The 18123-nt window shown below is 37.5% G+C and overlaps 5 protein-coding genes across 10 annotated transcripts; 4 read left to right on the forward strand and 1 right to left on the reverse strand.

Moving 5' to 3' along the window:
* Positions 1–657: 657 nt before the first annotated feature.
* On the forward strand, positions 658–6280 carry LOC108989425 (chaperonin 60 subunit beta 4, chloroplastic-like). Of its 2 annotated transcripts, XM_018963021.2 has the most exons (14): positions 662–906; positions 992–1117; positions 1275–1412; positions 1868–1963; positions 2069–2311; positions 2385–2619; positions 3904–4073; positions 4254–4331; positions 4435–4506; positions 4585–4689; positions 4920–5012; positions 5141–5233; positions 5512–5662; positions 5767–6280. In XM_018963021.2, the coding sequence occupies exons 1-14, from the start codon at positions 757–759 to the stop codon at positions 5787–5789; spliced, it is 1773 nt and encodes a 590-aa protein (XP_018818566.1). In that variant the 5' UTR covers positions 662–756; the 3' UTR covers positions 5790–6280. The 2 variants fall into 2 exon arrangements, with proteins under 2 accessions (XP_035539858.1, XP_018818566.1); XM_035683965.1 differs by lacking the exons at positions 5141–5233; positions 5512–5662; positions 5767–6280 and having other exon boundaries at positions 658–906; positions 4910–5012.
* A 2532-nt stretch (positions 6281–8812) lies between these two features.
* Positions 8813–11685, forward strand: LOC108989417 (probable protein S-acyltransferase 16). 2 transcript variants are annotated; one of them, XM_035684098.1, is made up of 2 exons: positions 8813–9274; positions 10245–11685. In XM_035684098.1, the coding sequence occupies exon 2, from the start codon at positions 10335–10337 to the stop codon at positions 11187–11189; it is 855 nt and encodes a 284-aa protein (XP_035539991.1). In that variant the 5' UTR covers positions 8813–9274; positions 10245–10334; the 3' UTR covers positions 11190–11685. The 2 variants fall into 2 exon arrangements, with proteins under 2 accessions (XP_035539991.1, XP_035539992.1); XM_035684099.1 differs by having other exon boundaries at positions 8864–9274; positions 10304–11685.
* Positions 8813–17846, forward strand: LOC108989414 (6-phosphogluconate dehydrogenase, decarboxylating 1-like). 2 transcript variants are annotated; one of them, XM_018962997.2, is made up of 3 exons: positions 8813–9274; positions 14030–14234; positions 16045–17846. In XM_018962997.2, exon 3 carries the CDS (start codon positions 16086–16088, stop codon positions 17541–17543), a length of 1458 nt encoding a protein of 485 aa, XP_018818542.1. In that variant the 5' UTR covers positions 8813–9274; positions 14030–14234; positions 16045–16085; the 3' UTR covers positions 17544–17846. The 2 variants fall into 2 exon arrangements, with proteins under 2 accessions (XP_018818542.1, XP_018818543.1); XM_018962998.2 differs by lacking the exon at positions 8813–9274 and having other exon boundaries at positions 14113–14234; positions 16064–17829.
* On the forward strand, positions 9084–14106 carry LOC118343651. Of its 3 annotated transcripts, none has more exons than XM_035684100.1 (2): positions 9084–9274; positions 14030–14106. In XM_035684100.1, the coding sequence occupies exon 1, from the start codon at positions 9108–9110 to the stop codon at positions 9249–9251; it is 144 nt and encodes a 47-aa protein (XP_035539993.1). In that variant the 5' UTR covers positions 9084–9107; the 3' UTR covers positions 9252–9274; positions 14030–14106. The 3 variants fall into 3 exon arrangements, with proteins under 3 accessions (XP_035539993.1, XP_018818549.1, XP_018818548.1); XM_018963004.2 differs by lacking the exon at positions 14030–14106 and adding an exon at positions 10304–10384; XM_018963003.2 differs by lacking the exon at positions 14030–14106 and adding an exon at positions 9377–10233.
* On the reverse strand, positions 12278–13099 carry LOC108989416 (serotonin N-acetyltransferase 2, chloroplastic). The gene has a single exon (XM_018963000.2). It carries the CDS (start codon positions 12950–12952, stop codon positions 12344–12346), a length of 609 nt encoding a protein of 202 aa, XP_018818545.1. The 5' UTR covers positions 12953–13099; the 3' UTR covers positions 12278–12343.
* Positions 17847–18123: the final 277 nt, after the last annotated feature.

The raw sequence follows: 18123 nt of genomic DNA on the forward strand, positions 1-18123 counted from the left end.
ATCTGAAACCTAACCCTCTAACTTTCTTAGCTTTCCTCACTTAACTCCAAGAGACCCAATACACTATACTCTCCTCTTGCGGCTGTCCCCACCAAAACTAATTCATCACTCTATTAATCTCCCTTAATAGAGACTTAAGCAATTTAAAAACTCTCATACAATACTTGGGAAGTGTTTGTATGATAGCCTTCAAGAGTGTTTCCTTGTCTGCATGAGATAGTAGCTTTGTTTTTCATCCACTAATCTTGCTTCGAACTCTATCCAATATATTGTTGAAAGCATTAATGTGCCTAGATCTACCAATAAGTGCACGTAGTCCTATATATTTTTCATAGCACATTGTAGACCTGATTCCAGCAATAGCCAATATGTACTCACAAAGTTACCCAAAACGAATAGATGAACCAAGAATCCTTTATATTAACATGATAAGTCAAAGCAATCTCTCCCATCGAGACATATAATTTATACTCTTTAATTTTTTTTAATAAAATTCAATAACCTCATGAATCCAATAGTTTTTTGTTTTTAAGAGGCTATTGCCTCAAATATAATAAAATCTAAAGTCAGAAAGAATATAAATTTTGTACATAATTAGAAAAAACACGTCGCTAATCTTGGAATAGCGCCAAAACATGTTAGATTTTTCTCTTGGCCTTCAGAAACCTCCCGTCTTTTCTCTCTTGCTCTTATCCTTAGAAAACCATCTTTGAAGATAATTGTTACTCCAACTGGCAGACCAAACCGAACCAAGCCATGGCAAGTTCTCCAACCCCCATCTCTGCACTTAATTTCACTAACCCAATACTGCCCAGAAGGCCTTCTTCACCTTCCATGTTAATCCCGAGAGCCATGGCCAAAGAGCTTTACTTCAACCGCGACGGTTCAACCACAAGGAAGCTTCAGGTTACAGTTCAAGGCACTAGCTTCTGTAACACCCACAATTATGTTTTGCTTGACAAGATTTTGAATGGTCGGGCTGGTGGTGCAGGCAGGGGTGGACATGGTGGCTGAGCTGGTTGGGGTGACTTTGGGTCCCAAGGGAAGGAATGTAGTATTGCAGAACAAGTATGGACCCCCAAAAATTGTAAATGACGGTGAAACTGTTCTCAAAGAGGTATTTCCTAGTTATCTATTTCCCCATTACACTTTCGCGTTTGTTCTTTTTTTATCTTGTTCACATTGTACAATAACTTGGTCACTCATTTTAATTTGATAATTGTTCACATTGTACAAGATATTTCCTCTTAAATTGCTCCAAATTGTTATATTAGATTGAATTGGAGGACCCTTTGGAGAATGTTGGAGTTAAATTGGTGAGACAGGCTGGTGCCAAAACAAATGACCTTGCTGGCGACGGTTCCACTACTTCAGTCATTCTTGCCCAGGGTCTGATTGCTGAAGGCGTGAAGGTATGAAATGGATGTGTACGCGAGTAGCATGTCTATTACATTACAACAGAAGAAGTGTTTCTTGTGATGTATTATAACATTGTGCAATAATTCAGGCTTTCTAAAATACTAGGCAATAGTTAGAAGGCGGGATTTCTACTATTGAACTAGTGCCAATTTGAATGCTCTTTCTAAAAACTTGGAATTAGTTACATATTAGAGATTACTATGAAGCCAAGTTTTGAGTGCCAGTTTGTTGCCAATAAGGCCTTACCACCTAGGTGAGGCTGCATCTTTAAAAAATCATATAGGCAGGGCTTCTTAATTATTGGTGAATTGGCTTATGTGCAATTCTTATATCTTACAGCTACATTTTGTTTTCTTTATATTAAAGGCACTTCCGGTGTGAAATAGTGGATTAGTAATTTGAATCAAGTGCCGCCACTACAGTATTCTAAACATCATTCTTTTTCTAGATTATTGCTGCTGGTATGAATCCTGTTCAAGTTGCTCGTGGGATTGAGAAGACTGCAAATGCCCTTGTGTCTGAACTCAAACTGATTTCCAGAGAGGTAAACAAGTTTATCTTTCTTATTTGGCTTCATCAAGAAACACCGTAAGTATCATTTCATTTGATTTAATAAACTGCAATACATATCACATTTTCACATTTGCAGGTTGAAGATCATGAAATAGCACATGTTGCTGCAGTTAGTGCAGGCAATGATTATTCAGTGGGAAACATGATTGCTGATGCTCTTCGTCAAGTGGGAAGGAAGGGAGTAGTGACAATAGAAAAAGGGAAAGGCACCGAGAACAATCTACAAATTGTAGAAGGAATGCAATTTGATCGTGGATATCTGTCCCCATACTTTGTAACAGATCGACAGAAGATGACAGTGGAGTTCCATAATTGCAAGGTAGGAATTGCAAAATTAATAGTCTTGCATTCTTTCCCACGAAGTAATTACAGAGTGAATTCTTTGGTTGCAGTTACTTTTGGTCGACAGAAAAATCACAAACCCAAAGGAGATGTTTGGAATACTGGACAGTGCAGTTAAAGAGAAGTATCCCATTGTGATAGTTGCAGAGGGCATTGAGAAGGAAGCTCTAGCTCCAGTAATCAGAAACAAACTCAGGGGTGTGCTGAAGGCAGCTGCTATTAAGGCTCCGGCCTTTGGTGAGCGCAAGAGCCACTACTTAGATGATATTGCCATCTTAACTGGAGGTAGTAGATTAAGTACCAAATCTTAGATATCATAGCATCATTTTTCAAAGTAATTATATGTCAATTAAACTAGAAAATCCATTTCCTTCCATTGGATGCTAAAAAAGAAAGTCAACTTTAATTTTGTTATGCTCATACGTTTTGGGTTGATACATTGCTTCAATGTTATGTAGTTTGTATATATTTGGATCTTGTTTTGCATTTCCTCCACTTTTCTGTCTGATTAGCTTTTCTTAGATCAAAATGCCTGTTGATCACATTATCTCTGAATGGTGTTTTAGAATATTTATTTATTTATTATATCTTCTCTCCACATATCCTATGACGCACTTGAGGTTTATTTAAACGCTACAAATTAACATGCTGATTAGAGTAGCTTTTGAGTTAGACCATTTGTTAGGGTAGAAAATATAGTGATCAAAATAACAACAAACAATATCTACAACTACTAGCACTACAACAAATACTACTATTAATGGCAATAATTACAATGATAATACCAATAATAAAAATACTAATGAAAGCATAGGAATAAAATGGTTAGAAAACCAACAATTCACTGCATCGATCTTTTGGTTAGTAACAGTCTTGGAGTCAGGTTTTTATTCTTTGCTACCCAAAGAAGTAAAATCATTTTGGGGGCATGTGGCTATTGCGAAAGAAAACTGCAGATTATCGCCGTACAATTTTCTATGTTTGCTGCTGGTAGACAGAGACTGCTTATAGGCACAGTAAATGTCCAATATAGAATACAAAGGCAATCCAGAGTTGAATTAGAACTGCAGTTAAAAGACACGTTCTTGAAATGAATAATAGGCCAAATGATACTCGAGTTACATACATATGTAATTTTGATTAAATGGTCATAGTGGAATCAAGACTTTTTCCTACATCCCCAATCATCTGCTGTATTCAAGGTCTATAAATGAAGTTGCTGCTTGATATATTTTTAAGAATTATATGCAATTAAGCGTATAGAATGTTATTTACATTTCAATGAAATAAATTCTATTTTCTTATGTTGCTCTTTAACAAATTTACATGGTGGATCCTGAATCCGTAAAAATAAGGGGTTGTCGCAGGTTAGAGGCAGACTAAAGTCATATCTCAGAATGAAAATCCTTTATAAAAATGAATATGACCTTCGGTAGGATTGATTGATAGAAAGGGATTCATATATCAAAACTGAAGTTAGTCAAATTGAGCCACTGTCTGCCCCTTGAACATTTTTCTTCTGCAAAATTCCTCATGCTCTTACATGCCTGGATCTTGATAATTGTGCAGGCACTGTAATCAGAGATGAGATGGGGTTGAGCCTTGAAAAGTCTGGCAAGGAGGCATTGGGCTCAGCTTCTAAGGTTGTGATAACTAAGGATTCTACACTAATAGTTACAGATGGGAGCACCCGCGAATTTGTTGAAAATCGGGTTTCTCAACTCCAGGGGCTTGTTAAGGTTCAACTAATGTCTCTGGCTGTGCCTCTGTACTTTCTGCTTTAAAGCTCTATATCGCAGAGTGAATTGCAAGATTGAATGACCACACATGCACACTAGTACACTGCAGAAGTGTGGAAGGAGTTTATACATCGTTAGCATTCTCCGAGAATCCCAATGGAATGGTTTCTTGTTTTGCAGAACTCAGAAGAAAAATTTCAAAAGAAGTTATTGAGTGAGAGAATTGCTAGGTTGTCAGGGGGAATTGCTATTCTGCAGGTAATCTGAATTATATTGCAGCCAGCATCTTGATAATTGGGGAGTGTGGAGGCTGTGACTTGCTTTCCAGCTAATACATTGAGTTTGATAAACTGAATCCTAGGTAGGAGCACAAACACAAGTTGAGTTGAAGGATAAACAACTCAGGATTGAAGATGCTTTGAATGCAACCAAGGTAGCTAGTTTCTTTCTTGACACTGTAAAAATTAGTTTGCCAACCATTAAAGTAAGCTTCTAACTTGGCATATTACAGGCAGCAATTGAGGAAGGTGTGGTAGTTGGTGGGGGCTGTACCCTTTTGAGGCTATCTACAATGGTAGATGGTATCAAACAACACTTGGACAATGAAGAACAGAAGGTACCTCTTTTATTGAAATATGATAAATTTTTCTCCTGGCTGTTTTCTTTCTAGATTAGATATCTCAGTCGGTGGTCTTTAATATTTTAAGTCCACTTAAGTTCATGCAGGTATTCTCAGGAAATCAAATATCATTTTCTATCAATGTCTTTTCAATGTTGCAATCCTGCAATTATTTCCCACTGAATGCTCATAAAGACTGTAATGTTATATATGAAAGTGCATTGCAGATTGGGGCTGAGATCTTCAAAAGAGCTCTGAGTTACCCTGCTAGATTGATAGCCAAAAATGCAGGTGTAAATGGAAATCTGGTGATTGAAAAGGTCTCTGCATATTATTCATTGTTATTTCCTGTCATACATAAGTTGAGATTGGAAAAATAATCCTAGTTTATGAACCCATGATACTGATCTTGAATCCACTAAATTGCCCTGTTGAATAAACTTTGCAGGTTCTTTCTAATGATGATATTAGGTATGGATACAACGCTGCAAGAGATTGTTACGAGGATTTGGTGAAGGCTGGAATCATCGATCCATCAAAGGTACCATTACTTGAATGGCTTTGTCAGGAAGATTCGCATATCAGTAGCCCAACAACGTAAACATTTTAAGCGTGGGGATACCACATCCTAATATATTTTCACCGCTTGGGAAAGCTATGGGATCCGCTGGAAAGATGTCTAAATTTCCATATAGTTTGAACCATCAACACATATTGCTTAATGAAATTAGATTAAAAGCTTATTTGAGAACATACATAATTGGTGATTTCAGTTTAAGCCAGCTGATAAAGTTATCTTCCTACCAAATACTGGAGCAGGTAGTTAGATGTTGTTTGGAGCATGCTGCTTCCGTAGCCAAGACTTTCCTGACATCCGATGCTGTTGTAGTTGACATTAAAGAACTACAGCCCATCCCAAGGAGACCACCAATGCCAACCATCCCGAGGAGACCACCAATGCCAACCTCAGGTGACTTCTGCATTTTCAAAGAAATTCTCATATCTACATCTTGTATGCCACCTTTGACATATCATAGCCAGGTAAGAGACAATGAATCTCGATATTTTATCCAGGTATCAACCCAATCGGCTTTTAGTTTGGTCGGTGGCCTTACACACCAAGGCAGCTCTTACAGAAGTAATAAGAGTCATCATAAAAGTTCTAAAGTTTACCCATACAATGGTGCTGATGTTCGAGACCAGATTTGCCAGGGTAGCCAATTACAATTAAGTTCCTTCACAACGAGTGGGTATTTGACATAAGGAAACAAGAATATCCTCTGCGAATTTGTAGCAGTAGGACATGTTAATCTGAAGAGGAATCTGTAAGGTGGCTGCCTAGTTTAGCTCACTTCTGAAAGGGAAATGCTGCTGTACTAGTGATGTTGCTTTCCTAGCTAATGACGGAGGCTGGTTTTTGGTGTGGAATTGGAAACTGAGCCTCAAAGTCAAAGGATAATGAAGAAGTTATCTTCAAGTGCATTAGTCCCAAAATATGTTCACAAAAGCATATATTTGAAGTTTGCTCTGACCTGTTACGTCTTAATAAATACGAGGGGTCTCCCTGCCTTTCTCCATGAAATGTCAATTCGCATGATAACTATGAAAAAAGGTCCTACACTTGCCATTTGGTAGAAAGAGAACCTATAGAAAAATTTGGGCATGTTATCCACTTCTCCGGTTCTCTCCCGAAGAAATAGGACTTAAAATTGTTAAAAGATATAAAATAAATAATAAAAATTTGTATCTTTTCATCAACTTAATCTTTTAAAATAAGTAGTGATTTCACATAATATCAGAGTAAATATTTTGAATTCGAATCCTAACTCTACGCTTCACTCAATTAATTAAATATTTCAGGTATTGGGCCAGTGATAAGCCTCCTATTAAGGAAGAGTCTGGTCTATACGCGAGGAAGAATGTTGAGATATAACATAAATAATAAAAATATATCTCTTCCTATCAGTTTAAACATTTGAGACAAGTGGTGATTTTACACAAATACCCAATGGCAATTTTTTCGTTGGAGAGGGGGGAGCTTCAATTCCATCGTCCTCCTCTTTTCTTATATATCTATTCTATCCCTAGAGTTATTTCTAGTTTTTTAGTTGTTTTTGTTGTCATTTTTCCTCCAAGACCAAAAAAGACCTATATGCAACTTTTCGGCAACCTCTGAGACACGTGCCATACGAGAAGGCCACCAGGCCACTAATCCTTTGGATAGAAGCAATAGTGTATTGAAACGATTGGCATGTATCTCTCATGTGCCGCCGAAAGTGGCTCGTGGAGGCACACACATCTTCCTTTCCCAGAGCCTATTCTGCCACACACTCCAAACCAAAAAATTTCCTATTGTCAAATATTCCAAATCTAACTGTCGTGGCCACACTAAGGTAGATGCGTGAGTTCCACGCATTGCACAAATTTTGGTATCTCTCGGAGTTAGCTCAAACTGCAAGTCATTTATCTTCGCCTCTATCTTATTGTTTTTCCTCAATTTAGTTGTTAGGATACTTTTATATCCAAAAGGTAAAGTAAAAAACCCAAAGAGTTGGCGTTCGATGGTTACAACTCCTTCTCTAGTCTCTTGGTGGTCTCTTTCTGTCACAACTCACAAGCTCTAAATTTAGAGTTTCAATCTGAAATCCTGGATTATGTTAGGGTTTTCAATCTTGCCTAAATTAATTTGGGGTTTCGGATTGGAACCCTATACAAATTTAGGTTTTCAATCCAAAACCCTAAAGAATTTCAAATTCTCAATTTAAAAATTACAAACATCAAAACACATGCACAATTCAAACCTCTACAACACACAATTCACAATCACATCCTCCAACTCCTCAATTTAATCACATCCTCCATAATTCAACAAAAAAAAAAAAAAACATAATCGGCGTGTATGTGAATCGAGAACGGGGAACTTACCATTGGCAATAGACTAGGCGTGCAACGAATGAACAGCGACGGAGAATGGCCTGATAATGTATGATAGAGGGACTACAGAATGGGAGAAAGAGCAGTGACTGCGAGGGTTAGAGAGATGAGAGAGAGAGAGAGAGGAGAAGATTCTGAGACTGAAAGTAGGGGTCGTGGAAGGGGGTAGGGGCAGAGGTTATTGATAAAACGACGTCGTTTTGATGACTTTTTTTTTTTTTTTAATTACAAATTTATAATATACATATATTATATATATAAAGCGGGGTTGAGCCCATCACAATCCCCCCCTCCCCCCGAGGGCCGCTAAGGACACTAGATGTAGATGGAAACCCGCGCCTCGTATCTGGCGAACGAGAGTCCACCCCACCCATGCGGGGGGGTAGGGGGACGGTGGCGAGGTAGCGGGGTGTGAGGTGCGAACCCCACTGCCCACCCCTACCAGCTAGTGGAACCAACTTACAATCTCAACCGAATTGATCTCTCTCTCAAGGGAAGTCGGTCTCTTAGTTTACTCTTTTTATCTTTTTATTCCTTTAGTTCTAATTTTATCATTTCGATTTCCACCTTTTTCAATTAGGACTTTTCCATGTCTACGTCAATCCAAATTCCGTTATAATTTTTCACAAAAATTTAATGTGGCAAAACATGTGTGCACACGGCACATGCCACGTGTTAAAATAATAAAAATAGAATATTTTAAAAATCATTTTTAAAAAGAAAAGATAAGAAAAACTTAATAAGAATGAAAAATTTGAATCTTATTAACAAAATCTCACTTTTTTAAATGATATGAATAGACTTGAGAAACATCAAAACAACAAATCTTCTCTTACAAAACTAAAGATGCCATTACTTTTACAAACTCAATAAAAGTCCATTATAAAAATTTAATAAAAAGAAAAGTTCAAACATCTGTTTTAAGGACCCAATACATTTTAAAAATCGAAAAATAAAAAGCTTCTCAATAATTTCAAAAATTCTCAGAAAAGCTTCCTAAAGTGTTGATCCAAATTTTAAATGAGAGAAAAAGGCGCAAGCACACCACTTGACTTGATAATCGTTTTTACCTAATTGAATATAAACTATTTTTATTTTTTTTAATTTATATATATATTTAAAAAATAATGAAAAAAAATGTTTTTTTTTTTTAATATTAATTTGGTCAAAAGAGATTGTCAAGTGTAGAATGTTCCTTCAAATATAGCTGTATTTGCAAAATCTTGAAGGGTTGAATCATTCGAGATACATGGTGCGGGCTTCTTTCGTGCCAAAAACGAAAGCCTTTCAATTCCCAGAAAATGTTCTCTCGTTCCCTTTCGGCTCTCTAGCCTTATAAATTAGCAGTGACAGATCCTTGTCCTTTCCACGGAGTACTTTGGATTTTGGAACCCTTGCATCAAAATATCCTGTCCAAAGTCTTTCCAGATCTGAATCATACCCCTATAAACCAATAACAGAAAACGCAAAAATTAAGGAAGATGGTGGTGGGTTTTAGTTTGCAGCCTGTATTAGACTTGTTGGTTGCTGGGATTTCTTTGGTTATTGGGATGGGGATTTTCGCCTTCATTGCTTCCATTCTGTGCTCTGCTGCTTTCTTGCACAATGCCAGGCTCGCCCATTAATCCCACCCACCGTCGAACTCAAGGTACGTATCCTCCTTCGATTACCCAAATTCGGCTTCATCTCCACGAAATTGTTTTCAGCTATTATTTTCGCTGGTCATTATTTTATGTGCCATTATTATCAGGAAGGGGTGGTTCAGGGAAAAGAAAAGGCATATCTTGGTGGGTAAGGATCATCTCCGGCTGGGGTCCAACTGGATTGAAATTTAATAAGTGGAATCGTGGGTTGTTGTTGGCTAGAAGATTATTGAGAAGAGTTAAAAAAAAAAAAAAGATCCGTTTGGAGGATTATGAACACAATAAGAATGTTATTAGTTCTTGTTAACTGCTATACGGATAAAGAAAAAATAGTTCTTATTAAGTGATCAATTGGCAAATTGACTTCAAAAAGATGTTAGAAGTTCTTTAAACCTTTAAATTGGGTAGTAGATTTTCATTTGGTCTAAGAATGTTTTGTACTACTTAGATTACTTCTCTGTTTAGCTGTTTTTTTACAGGCCCTCTTGTATAAATTAGATTATCACTGTGATATGTTGAGTGCACTCTAATTCAAATTACGGTTGAGTGTCCATAAAACCTAAATATAAATATTCTTTCTGTTTTAAAAGCTATAAGATCGATGTTAGGAGAATCCAAATTTATGATTTTCAGTATGTTGGTTGTAAATAGGTTTACTTGAAATTGATTTGCACTGACTTCATGATCAGCAGAGCAGACTCTACATTTATTCAGTAGGCCTGCCTTTGAGGCTGCTCCGTTGATGTTTCTTTTCTATTTGTTCTTGCAATGTTGTAGCTATGTGCCATGCTGTAAATCATTGCGAAAAGCTGTGATCAGTCACTGGTATGCTTGATATATGATTTCTGACTGTTCTACTGGGAATATGTATTCCACCAAAGAGTTGAAGTCAAACTGGAATGTAATTTCTTCATTTGATGATTACTTCCTTCCGATTTTTACCTATTTTAACTGTCATGATATGTGCTTTCACAGAATAATTTGGTCATCTCATGCTGACGTTTTGACGCTGGTGCCTCCGAAAACTCTTACAGGGTTTTAGAGAGTTCCTTAAAATTTTAAGCAATGAAGCAGGGCTTCAGCTTCTCTCTGCCAGTAACCGTCGTTGCTTTGTCCATCTTCTACGTTTATTTTTCAACAGTCTTCATTTTCATCGAACGTTGGTTTGGCCTCATGTCCTCCCCTGGAATCTTCAACACGGTCATTTTCACGGCGATTGCTCTCACGTGCATCTTTACCTACGCTGCTTCTGTCTTCACGGATCCGGGTCGGGTCCCCTCCACCTATGCACCCGACATCGAAGATGCGGAGAACCCTATCCACGAGATCAAGCGCAAGGGTGGGGATTTGAGGTACTGCCAGAAGTGTTCTCACTATAAGCCTCCCCGTGCGCATCATTGTCGTGTTTGCAAAAGATGTGTTTTGCGAATGGATCACCATTGCATTTGGATTAGTAATTGCGTTGGGCATGCTAACTATAAGGCGTTCTTCATTTTCGTGATGTATGCTGTTATTGCATGCATCTATTCCCTTGTCTTGCTTGTTGGTAGTCTAACTATTGATTATCCAAAGGATGAGCAGCAAAGTGGAGACTCTTTCAGAACGGCATATGTCATTTCTGGGCTGTTGCTAGTCCCATTATGTGTGGCACTAAGCATCCTCTTAGGTTGGCATATCTACCTCATTTTGCATAACAAGACTACGATTGAGTACCATGAAGGAGTTAGAGCTATGTGGCTGGCCGAAAAAGGAGGGAGTGTCTATACACACCCATATGATCTTGGTGCCTATGAAAACCTGACAGAAGTTCTGGGTTCAAATGTCCTGAGCTGGGTATGCCCCACATCGAGACACATTGGTTCTGGTCTTCGCTTCCAGACTGCCTATGATAACTTAAGTGGTGCATCAACAACTATATGAACTTGAACCCAGGTTGGTTTTGGCATTTTCACTGGTACCTGTGAAGGGATGGATGAGTACTGATCTTGTGATGATGACTAGAGTGGGTTTGCTTGTGAGTGTATGTAGATTATTTGCTGGGGTAGTTTAGGAATGAGAGAAGGACAGATCAATTTCTCACCCACAATTACCAGTCTTGGAGTTGAGAAAGCTCTTTGCTAAGTGTTTTGCAACAAGGATTTGAATATGATATCCCTTGTTGATAGAAAAGGCTGGATAGGTCTTTGAATGATCAGGCCTAGGAATTTTTTATATTATTTTTTTTCCTTCCCTCCACACAACCATCCCTCCCCTCCCTCTTGCCCTTTCATATCCTTTTATTTGTAACCTTTTGGATGGTGTAGAGTTTAAGAAACAGGGTTTTCAGATGGTAAAAATGTTTGTATAAAGAGTGGGAATCCGAATCCCGGGTTACTGATTTAAGTCTCATCTAGAGCTGGGAAATGATTTAGTTCAATCATTGTAACTTCAAAAGTGAGCAAAGTTGTGTTGCACTTCATATCAATGCATTTTTTCCCCAGAAAAACAGAAGAAAAAAAGAACCCTTTGTATTGGATCAATTGATTTATACATGTTCCTTCAGGTACCGAAGCAAGTTCGAAGATCTTTTTTTCTTAAACTGTTATTGGGAAGTGGCACTTATGTTCCCACTGGCCTGTATCCACCCAAAGAAATTAGAATGTACCTTGTACCCCTGAACTAAGGAATAAAATCCATTGGCAATTTTGACTTCCACCAGATTTTTGGCTGCCTTTTGGGTTTTCCGGTTCAGTATCCTTGTGAATCTTTGAATGCTTTAGGTCAAAGAATGTAGAATAACACAACCAAACCAAGCTGAGGATGTTGAGGAAGAGCTAATTTTAGTTGATTTTTTTTTTTTTTTTTGGGTAAATGCTGTCTACGTTTTGGTAACGGGAAAGCTTAGTGACCATGATGGAAAATGAGACATTCCTATTATTACTACTGCTATGTTTTTAATGAAATTATAGTTTGGTATGTCTTTTGTCGTACGTTCATTTTAACTTAGCTTAAAAAAAGAGAGAATAATGTGACGAAAATCATACTCCATTGACACTAACAAAATGAAACCAAGCATTGTCGAGAAAATAAACTCTCTATTTCTTCTTCTTTTTGTGCTTTGTAGAGTACACCATTCCCCGGATCCCATCAGGATCCGACACAAACCCCAAGGGCCTATAGAACCCGAGAACTCGAGGCTCCGAATACAATGCTATGTTACAGATCCCTCTCGATAGCAGGTCTTCCAACAACCTCTCCATGACGGCCTTCCCCAACCCAATCCCTTGGAACGAAGGGTCCACCACCACGTCCCATATTATGGCGTTGAACACGCCGTCGCCCGTCGCCCGTGCGAACGCCACCGGCCTCTGCGTCTTCTTGTACTCGACCCACAGCAGGGAGTCCGTGTTCTCCAGTGCCAGCCTTATCTTCTGCGGATCCCGCTTCGGGAAACCGACGGCCACGAACACGGTGTTGAGGTCGTCGAGGTTGAGGTCGTCGATGGTGCGGCGGAGTACGAAGCCCCGGGATTCGAGGGCTTGGTCGGAGATGGAGTGATTGGTTGGGATAGGAGTCGTACTGGTCGGGGTTTGAGCTGAGACGACGACGTTTTTGGGGCGGGGAGTAGGGGTTGTGAGGCGGAGAGAGGAGGGAAGAGGAGTGGAGATGATGCCACGGATAAGCATCGGAGTGTTTTGAAGCATCGGAGAGTGGGAGGACCATTTTGTTTACTGTGCGATAGATAACGTGTCCGATGACTGCGAGTTCGGTTGAAATTTGTGGTGGTTATGGAACGTTGGAAGATACGCATTGGTTGGAAGTTCGATGTTGGTAGATTGGGCCTGTTTACTATGTTATGCTATTTATTTTAGAAAAACATTTATTTATAGAAGATAACACATCTAACAAAGTATTTATACGGTATGATTTTATTTAAAAAATAAAATTTAAAATTTAAATATTACAAATTAAACATTTTTCATATAAGTTATATAGATAGTAATATAGTATCTATATAAGTAATATAGATAGTATGTTGTACGCAATGAGAAGAATTCTTTATTTTATTTTATATACCATTATTCACACTAAATTATTCTTTAACATTAGACTTTATATTAGTTACAGTAGACATCTCTATTTTATAAATAATAATGCTAGATAAAATAAAAGTTTTATTTTAAAAGTTTTATAAATAATAACGATTGAGTACCTCGAATGTTTTTAAAAAAAATAGTTAGAGAAATCATTTGTTGTTCAAGTCAATACATATTTTAGGAAAAAAATAAAATAAAAGAAAAAGTAATGCATTAGGCAAAAAGAGTGGTCATTTGGCACGCCAACTATTATTTCCCTCATTTAATTTCCCATATATAAATATAATACGAAGTACTTTGGCTTTTCACCTCGTAAGAGCATTGGCCTAGCAATGTTCGGTCAAAATTTGATTAGAAGATTTATTTTTATAAATCTATTATTATTTTATTAAAATATTAACTTTAAATTTTTTATTTATTTTAATTTTAATTATAATTTAAATATTTATTCGTTATTAAAAAATATAAATTAATTTGATATAAATTTACTAATAGTGAATTTCTTAATCATTAAAAAAAAAATAAGCGGTCAAAGCCATTAGACAAAACTACGGGAACCTACCATTTACACTTGTTAGTCAGTAGCATTTTCCCATCCAGAAATATGAGAATGCCCAACTTGATGGGTGATTCCATTTCTAATTTTCTATACTAATTTGTCACTGGATTGGTCCGTAATCACAGGCAATATCTCAAAACTGGATCGGCCAACGTTTGAACCCCGTGCAAGAGCAGGACGCGGTCAAAGTAATTAGTGATTTGTATAGGAAAGAAAGAGAGCTCGATCAAAATCTTGGTTCTCTGCACAACCCAAATCCTTTATCTTTCTGGGTTCAGCTTATTTTCAAGCAATCCATCTGCTTGCACTTTTCCAGTACAGCATTTTTAGGTATGTTGTCTGCTTTTATTTTTCGTGTATCGTATTACTCTTGTAACCTTGTTTGTTCGAACTGAATTCCCATGTCATTTGATGGATTTTGTTGGGATATATGTTCTTTTACTGCTTTAGCACGATCACAAAGATATACTCCAAAAACAAAACAACAAAAAAAGGAGAAAAGCTAGACTAGTTATTTTTTTCATTTTGCTTGGTTGCCCTGTTTTCTTTTGCAGTTTGTTTTGTTAGAGTCATAATTCCTGTCTAGGATATGAAAAGCTGGAAGTTCTCCAATTTATAATGATTGTAATGAGGTAAACAATTTGATGGTATTTTTAATCTGCTAATAATCAGCTATGTTATGTAACCTACATTCAAGCTTTACCAGCCTTAATCATATCATCTTATGCAATGTTATAGGAATAAGGCCTTATGGCTCTATAAGCGGTCTCTTTACAGCTGTGGTTGCCTTTTTTTTGGTTTCATTTCGTTTTTGCACCGGATGCGACTTTTCATTGCATAATTCTCGAGATTGGCCACTTCGTTTGCAAATATGAGGATTAGACTCATATCTAGATTCCCCCCCACCCAGGACCCTGCTTTTTTCCAGCCAAATGACAAAAAAAAAAAAAAAAATTGAAGGTTGGTATGTTTAAGGGTCAAATCCTGCTTGGAAAAGAGAAGAAGAGAAAGTATAATTTATAACAATGATCAAAATAAGTTATTGTTCTCCATGATCTTTCATGTTCTTACGCAAGATTTACCTCGTTTGGTTACACAGATGAGGTGAAAAATCTGTGAATAGTAGTGAGATAGTTTGTAAATGTAGTGAAATAGTTTGAATTAAGATGTTTTATGGGGTTTTGGAAAAGGAGAAAGAAAAAGTTAAATAAAAATATTATAAAGTTAAAATATTGTTAGAATATTATTTTTTAATATTATTTTTGTTTTGGTATTTGAAAAAGTTGAATTGTTTTTTGTGTTTTGTTTAGAAGTTTGGAAAAATTATAATGATTAGGTAATGATTAGATGAAAATATTGAAAATTTAAAAATTTGAAATTGAAAAGTGTTTGTGTTTGAATGGTGTTTAGATGTTGAGATGAGATGAGATGGGTTGAGACCATCAATGAAACCAAACAGGGTCTGCTCAGTTTGGATACCAAAACCATCTCATCTCATCTCATCATTACAATTTTTACAAATTCCCACATAAAATTCAAAAAATAATTCAACTTTTTCAAATCCCAAAACAATAATAATATTTAAAAAAAATTATAACAATATTTTATTCAATTTTCAACTTTCATCTAAAACCATCAACTATTATCTCACTATCCAAACCCCCCACCTTAGTTATTTCTTATCTGCCTTCCAACTGTAGCAGTGAAAATTTAGCTTTCATATCACAATTATTTATAGGGTGTTTGGCCTTATACCAAAGGCTCTCTTTGAGGTATGTCTTTAGCTCAAAATCTTGTCAGGCCAAAAGAAGAAAAGAAGGATTGAGGTTGTTTTGTTCCAATTGCTGAAGGATCTCACCTCTTTGCCCATAATCTCAGCGATAACATATCTTCTTATCTTATGCAAGGCTTTGCTGTTTGCAGGACATATTCACTATTTACAAGCTTCAATAATGGAATGAGATTTTTCCTTTAAACATAGAGATTTGAGAACATATGGTTGAATTTTTCTGGTGACTTGTATTTACGATTGTTCAGACATTATATCTTGTTGGTTCTTGGATCTTTGTTTTTCATTTGAACTTATAAAAAAAAAAAAATCATTTGATGCCATCTTCAATGCTGTGTTATGCAACTACAGTTTGTTCCTCTGGTCCTAGATACCTCGTGCAGAATTTAAGAATGGCTGCCTTAACCAGAATTGGTCTTGCTGGCCTTGCTGTCATGGGGCAAAATCTAGCCCTCAACATTGCTGAGAATGGATTCCCAATTTCTGTGTATAATCGGACCACCTCTAAAGTTGATGAAACAGTAGAACGAGCCATACGAGAAGGAAACCTTCCCTTATATGGTTTCCATGACCCTGAATCCTTTGTTCGTTCAATCCAAAAACCTCGTGTCATAATCATGCTTGTAAAGGCCGGGGCTCCAGTTGATCAAACCATCAAAACCCTCTCGGTTTACATGGAGAAAGGAGACTGTATCATTGATGGTGGTAATGAGTGGTATGAGAACACTGAGAGGAGGGAGAAAGCCATGGCTGAACGGGGTTTACTTTATCTTGGAATGGGAGTTTCGGGTGGAGAAGAGGGTGCTCGCCATGGGCCGTCTTTGATGCCTGGAGGTTCCTTTGAGGCCTACAGGCACATTGAAGATATCCTTCTTAAGGTGGCTGCCCAGGTTCCTGATAGTGGACCGTGTGTTGCTTACATTGGTAAAGGAGGATCAGGGAACTTTGTCAAGATGGTTCACAATGGGATTGAATATGGTGATATGCAGCTAATTGCAGAGGCCTATGATGTTCTTAAATCAGTTGGAAAGCTTTCGAATGAGGAATTAAGCCATGTTTTCTCAGAATGGAACAAGGGAGAGCTTTTGAGCTTCTTGATTGAGATTACTGCAGATATATTTAAAATCAAGGATGACAAGGGAGAAGGTTATCTAGTGGACAAGGTTTTGGATAAAACTGGCATGAAGGGTACTGGTAAATGGACAGTTCAGCAAGCTGCCGAGTTGTCAATTGCAACCCCTACCATAGCATCTTCTTTGGATGCCAGGTTCCTTAGTGGTCTGAAGGAGGAAAGGGTTGAAGCAAGCAAAGTTTTCAAGTCAAGTGGCATTGGCAAAGGTCTTACAGATCAAGCAGTGGATAAGGCAAAATTGATTGATGAGGTGAGGCAAGCACTTTATTCATCCAAAATATGTAGCTATGCCCAGGGAATGAACTTGATACGTGCAAAAAGCATTGAAAAAGGTTGGGACTTGAAACTGGGGGAGCTTGCTAGGATTTGGAAGGGCGGTTGCATCATCCGCGCCATGTTTTTGGACCGCATCAAGAAAGCCTATGACAGAAACCCAGATCTTGCCAACCTGCTTGTGGATCCAGAGTTTGCAAAGGAGATCATCGAGCGACAGTCTGCTTGGCGAAGAGTTGTCTGCCTTGCTATCAATGCAGGTATTAGTACTCCGGGTATGTCCTCTAGTCTTGCTTATTTTGACACATTCAGGAGGGAGAGGCTGCCTGCTAATTTGGTCCAAGCTCAAAGAGATTACTTTGGAGCTCATACATATGAGAGGATTGACATACGAGGATCCTTCCATACTGAATGGTTCAGGATTTCTAGACGGTCAAAGATCTGACTGCAAGTGGTGGTCTACTGATGGAATCATTGGAATGTCGTCAGTAATGTAACTACATTTATTGAGAGACTGGTAAATTGGGATATCATCCTACCATCTGTTCAAGAAAGGTTTTATCAAATCCTTTCAACATTCTGGAGATAGTTCTTGTTGATCTGTTTGTTGTGATGATCGTTCTTGAGCAATTAAATTTTGTAATATTAATTATGCAATCCTACGTTAAAGGATTATTTTAACATTGTTCCATGTTTTGTATGTTAAAAGGATTATTTACCAGAAGAACTGTCTCGATGCTTTTTTCTCCCTTAGTTGTCTTGTCTTTTCATTTCATTACGTTCCAGTGGTCATTGCATGCGGCAACACTGTTCGTTCCCCTTTACTTCAAAAGCAATGGTGAATTTAGTGTACTTGGGGGGGTCCGCTAAAGTCTTATATGTCATGAAAAATAAAATGCTTGATGGCTTTCGCTGGCGTCATAGATGTAATGATGTGCTGGGTAGTGGAGTAAATAAACTCAACGTCCTATTCTGTTGATATTGAAACTGCAAGCAGCGGACTAAGATTTAAGAAAAAATCTTCT

Source organism: Juglans regia, chromosome 13 (genome assembly GCF_001411555.2).
Source record: "Juglans regia cultivar Chandler chromosome 13, Walnut 2.0, whole genome shotgun sequence".
Lineage (NCBI taxonomy): Eukaryota > Viridiplantae > Streptophyta > Magnoliopsida > Fagales > Juglandaceae > Juglans > Juglans regia.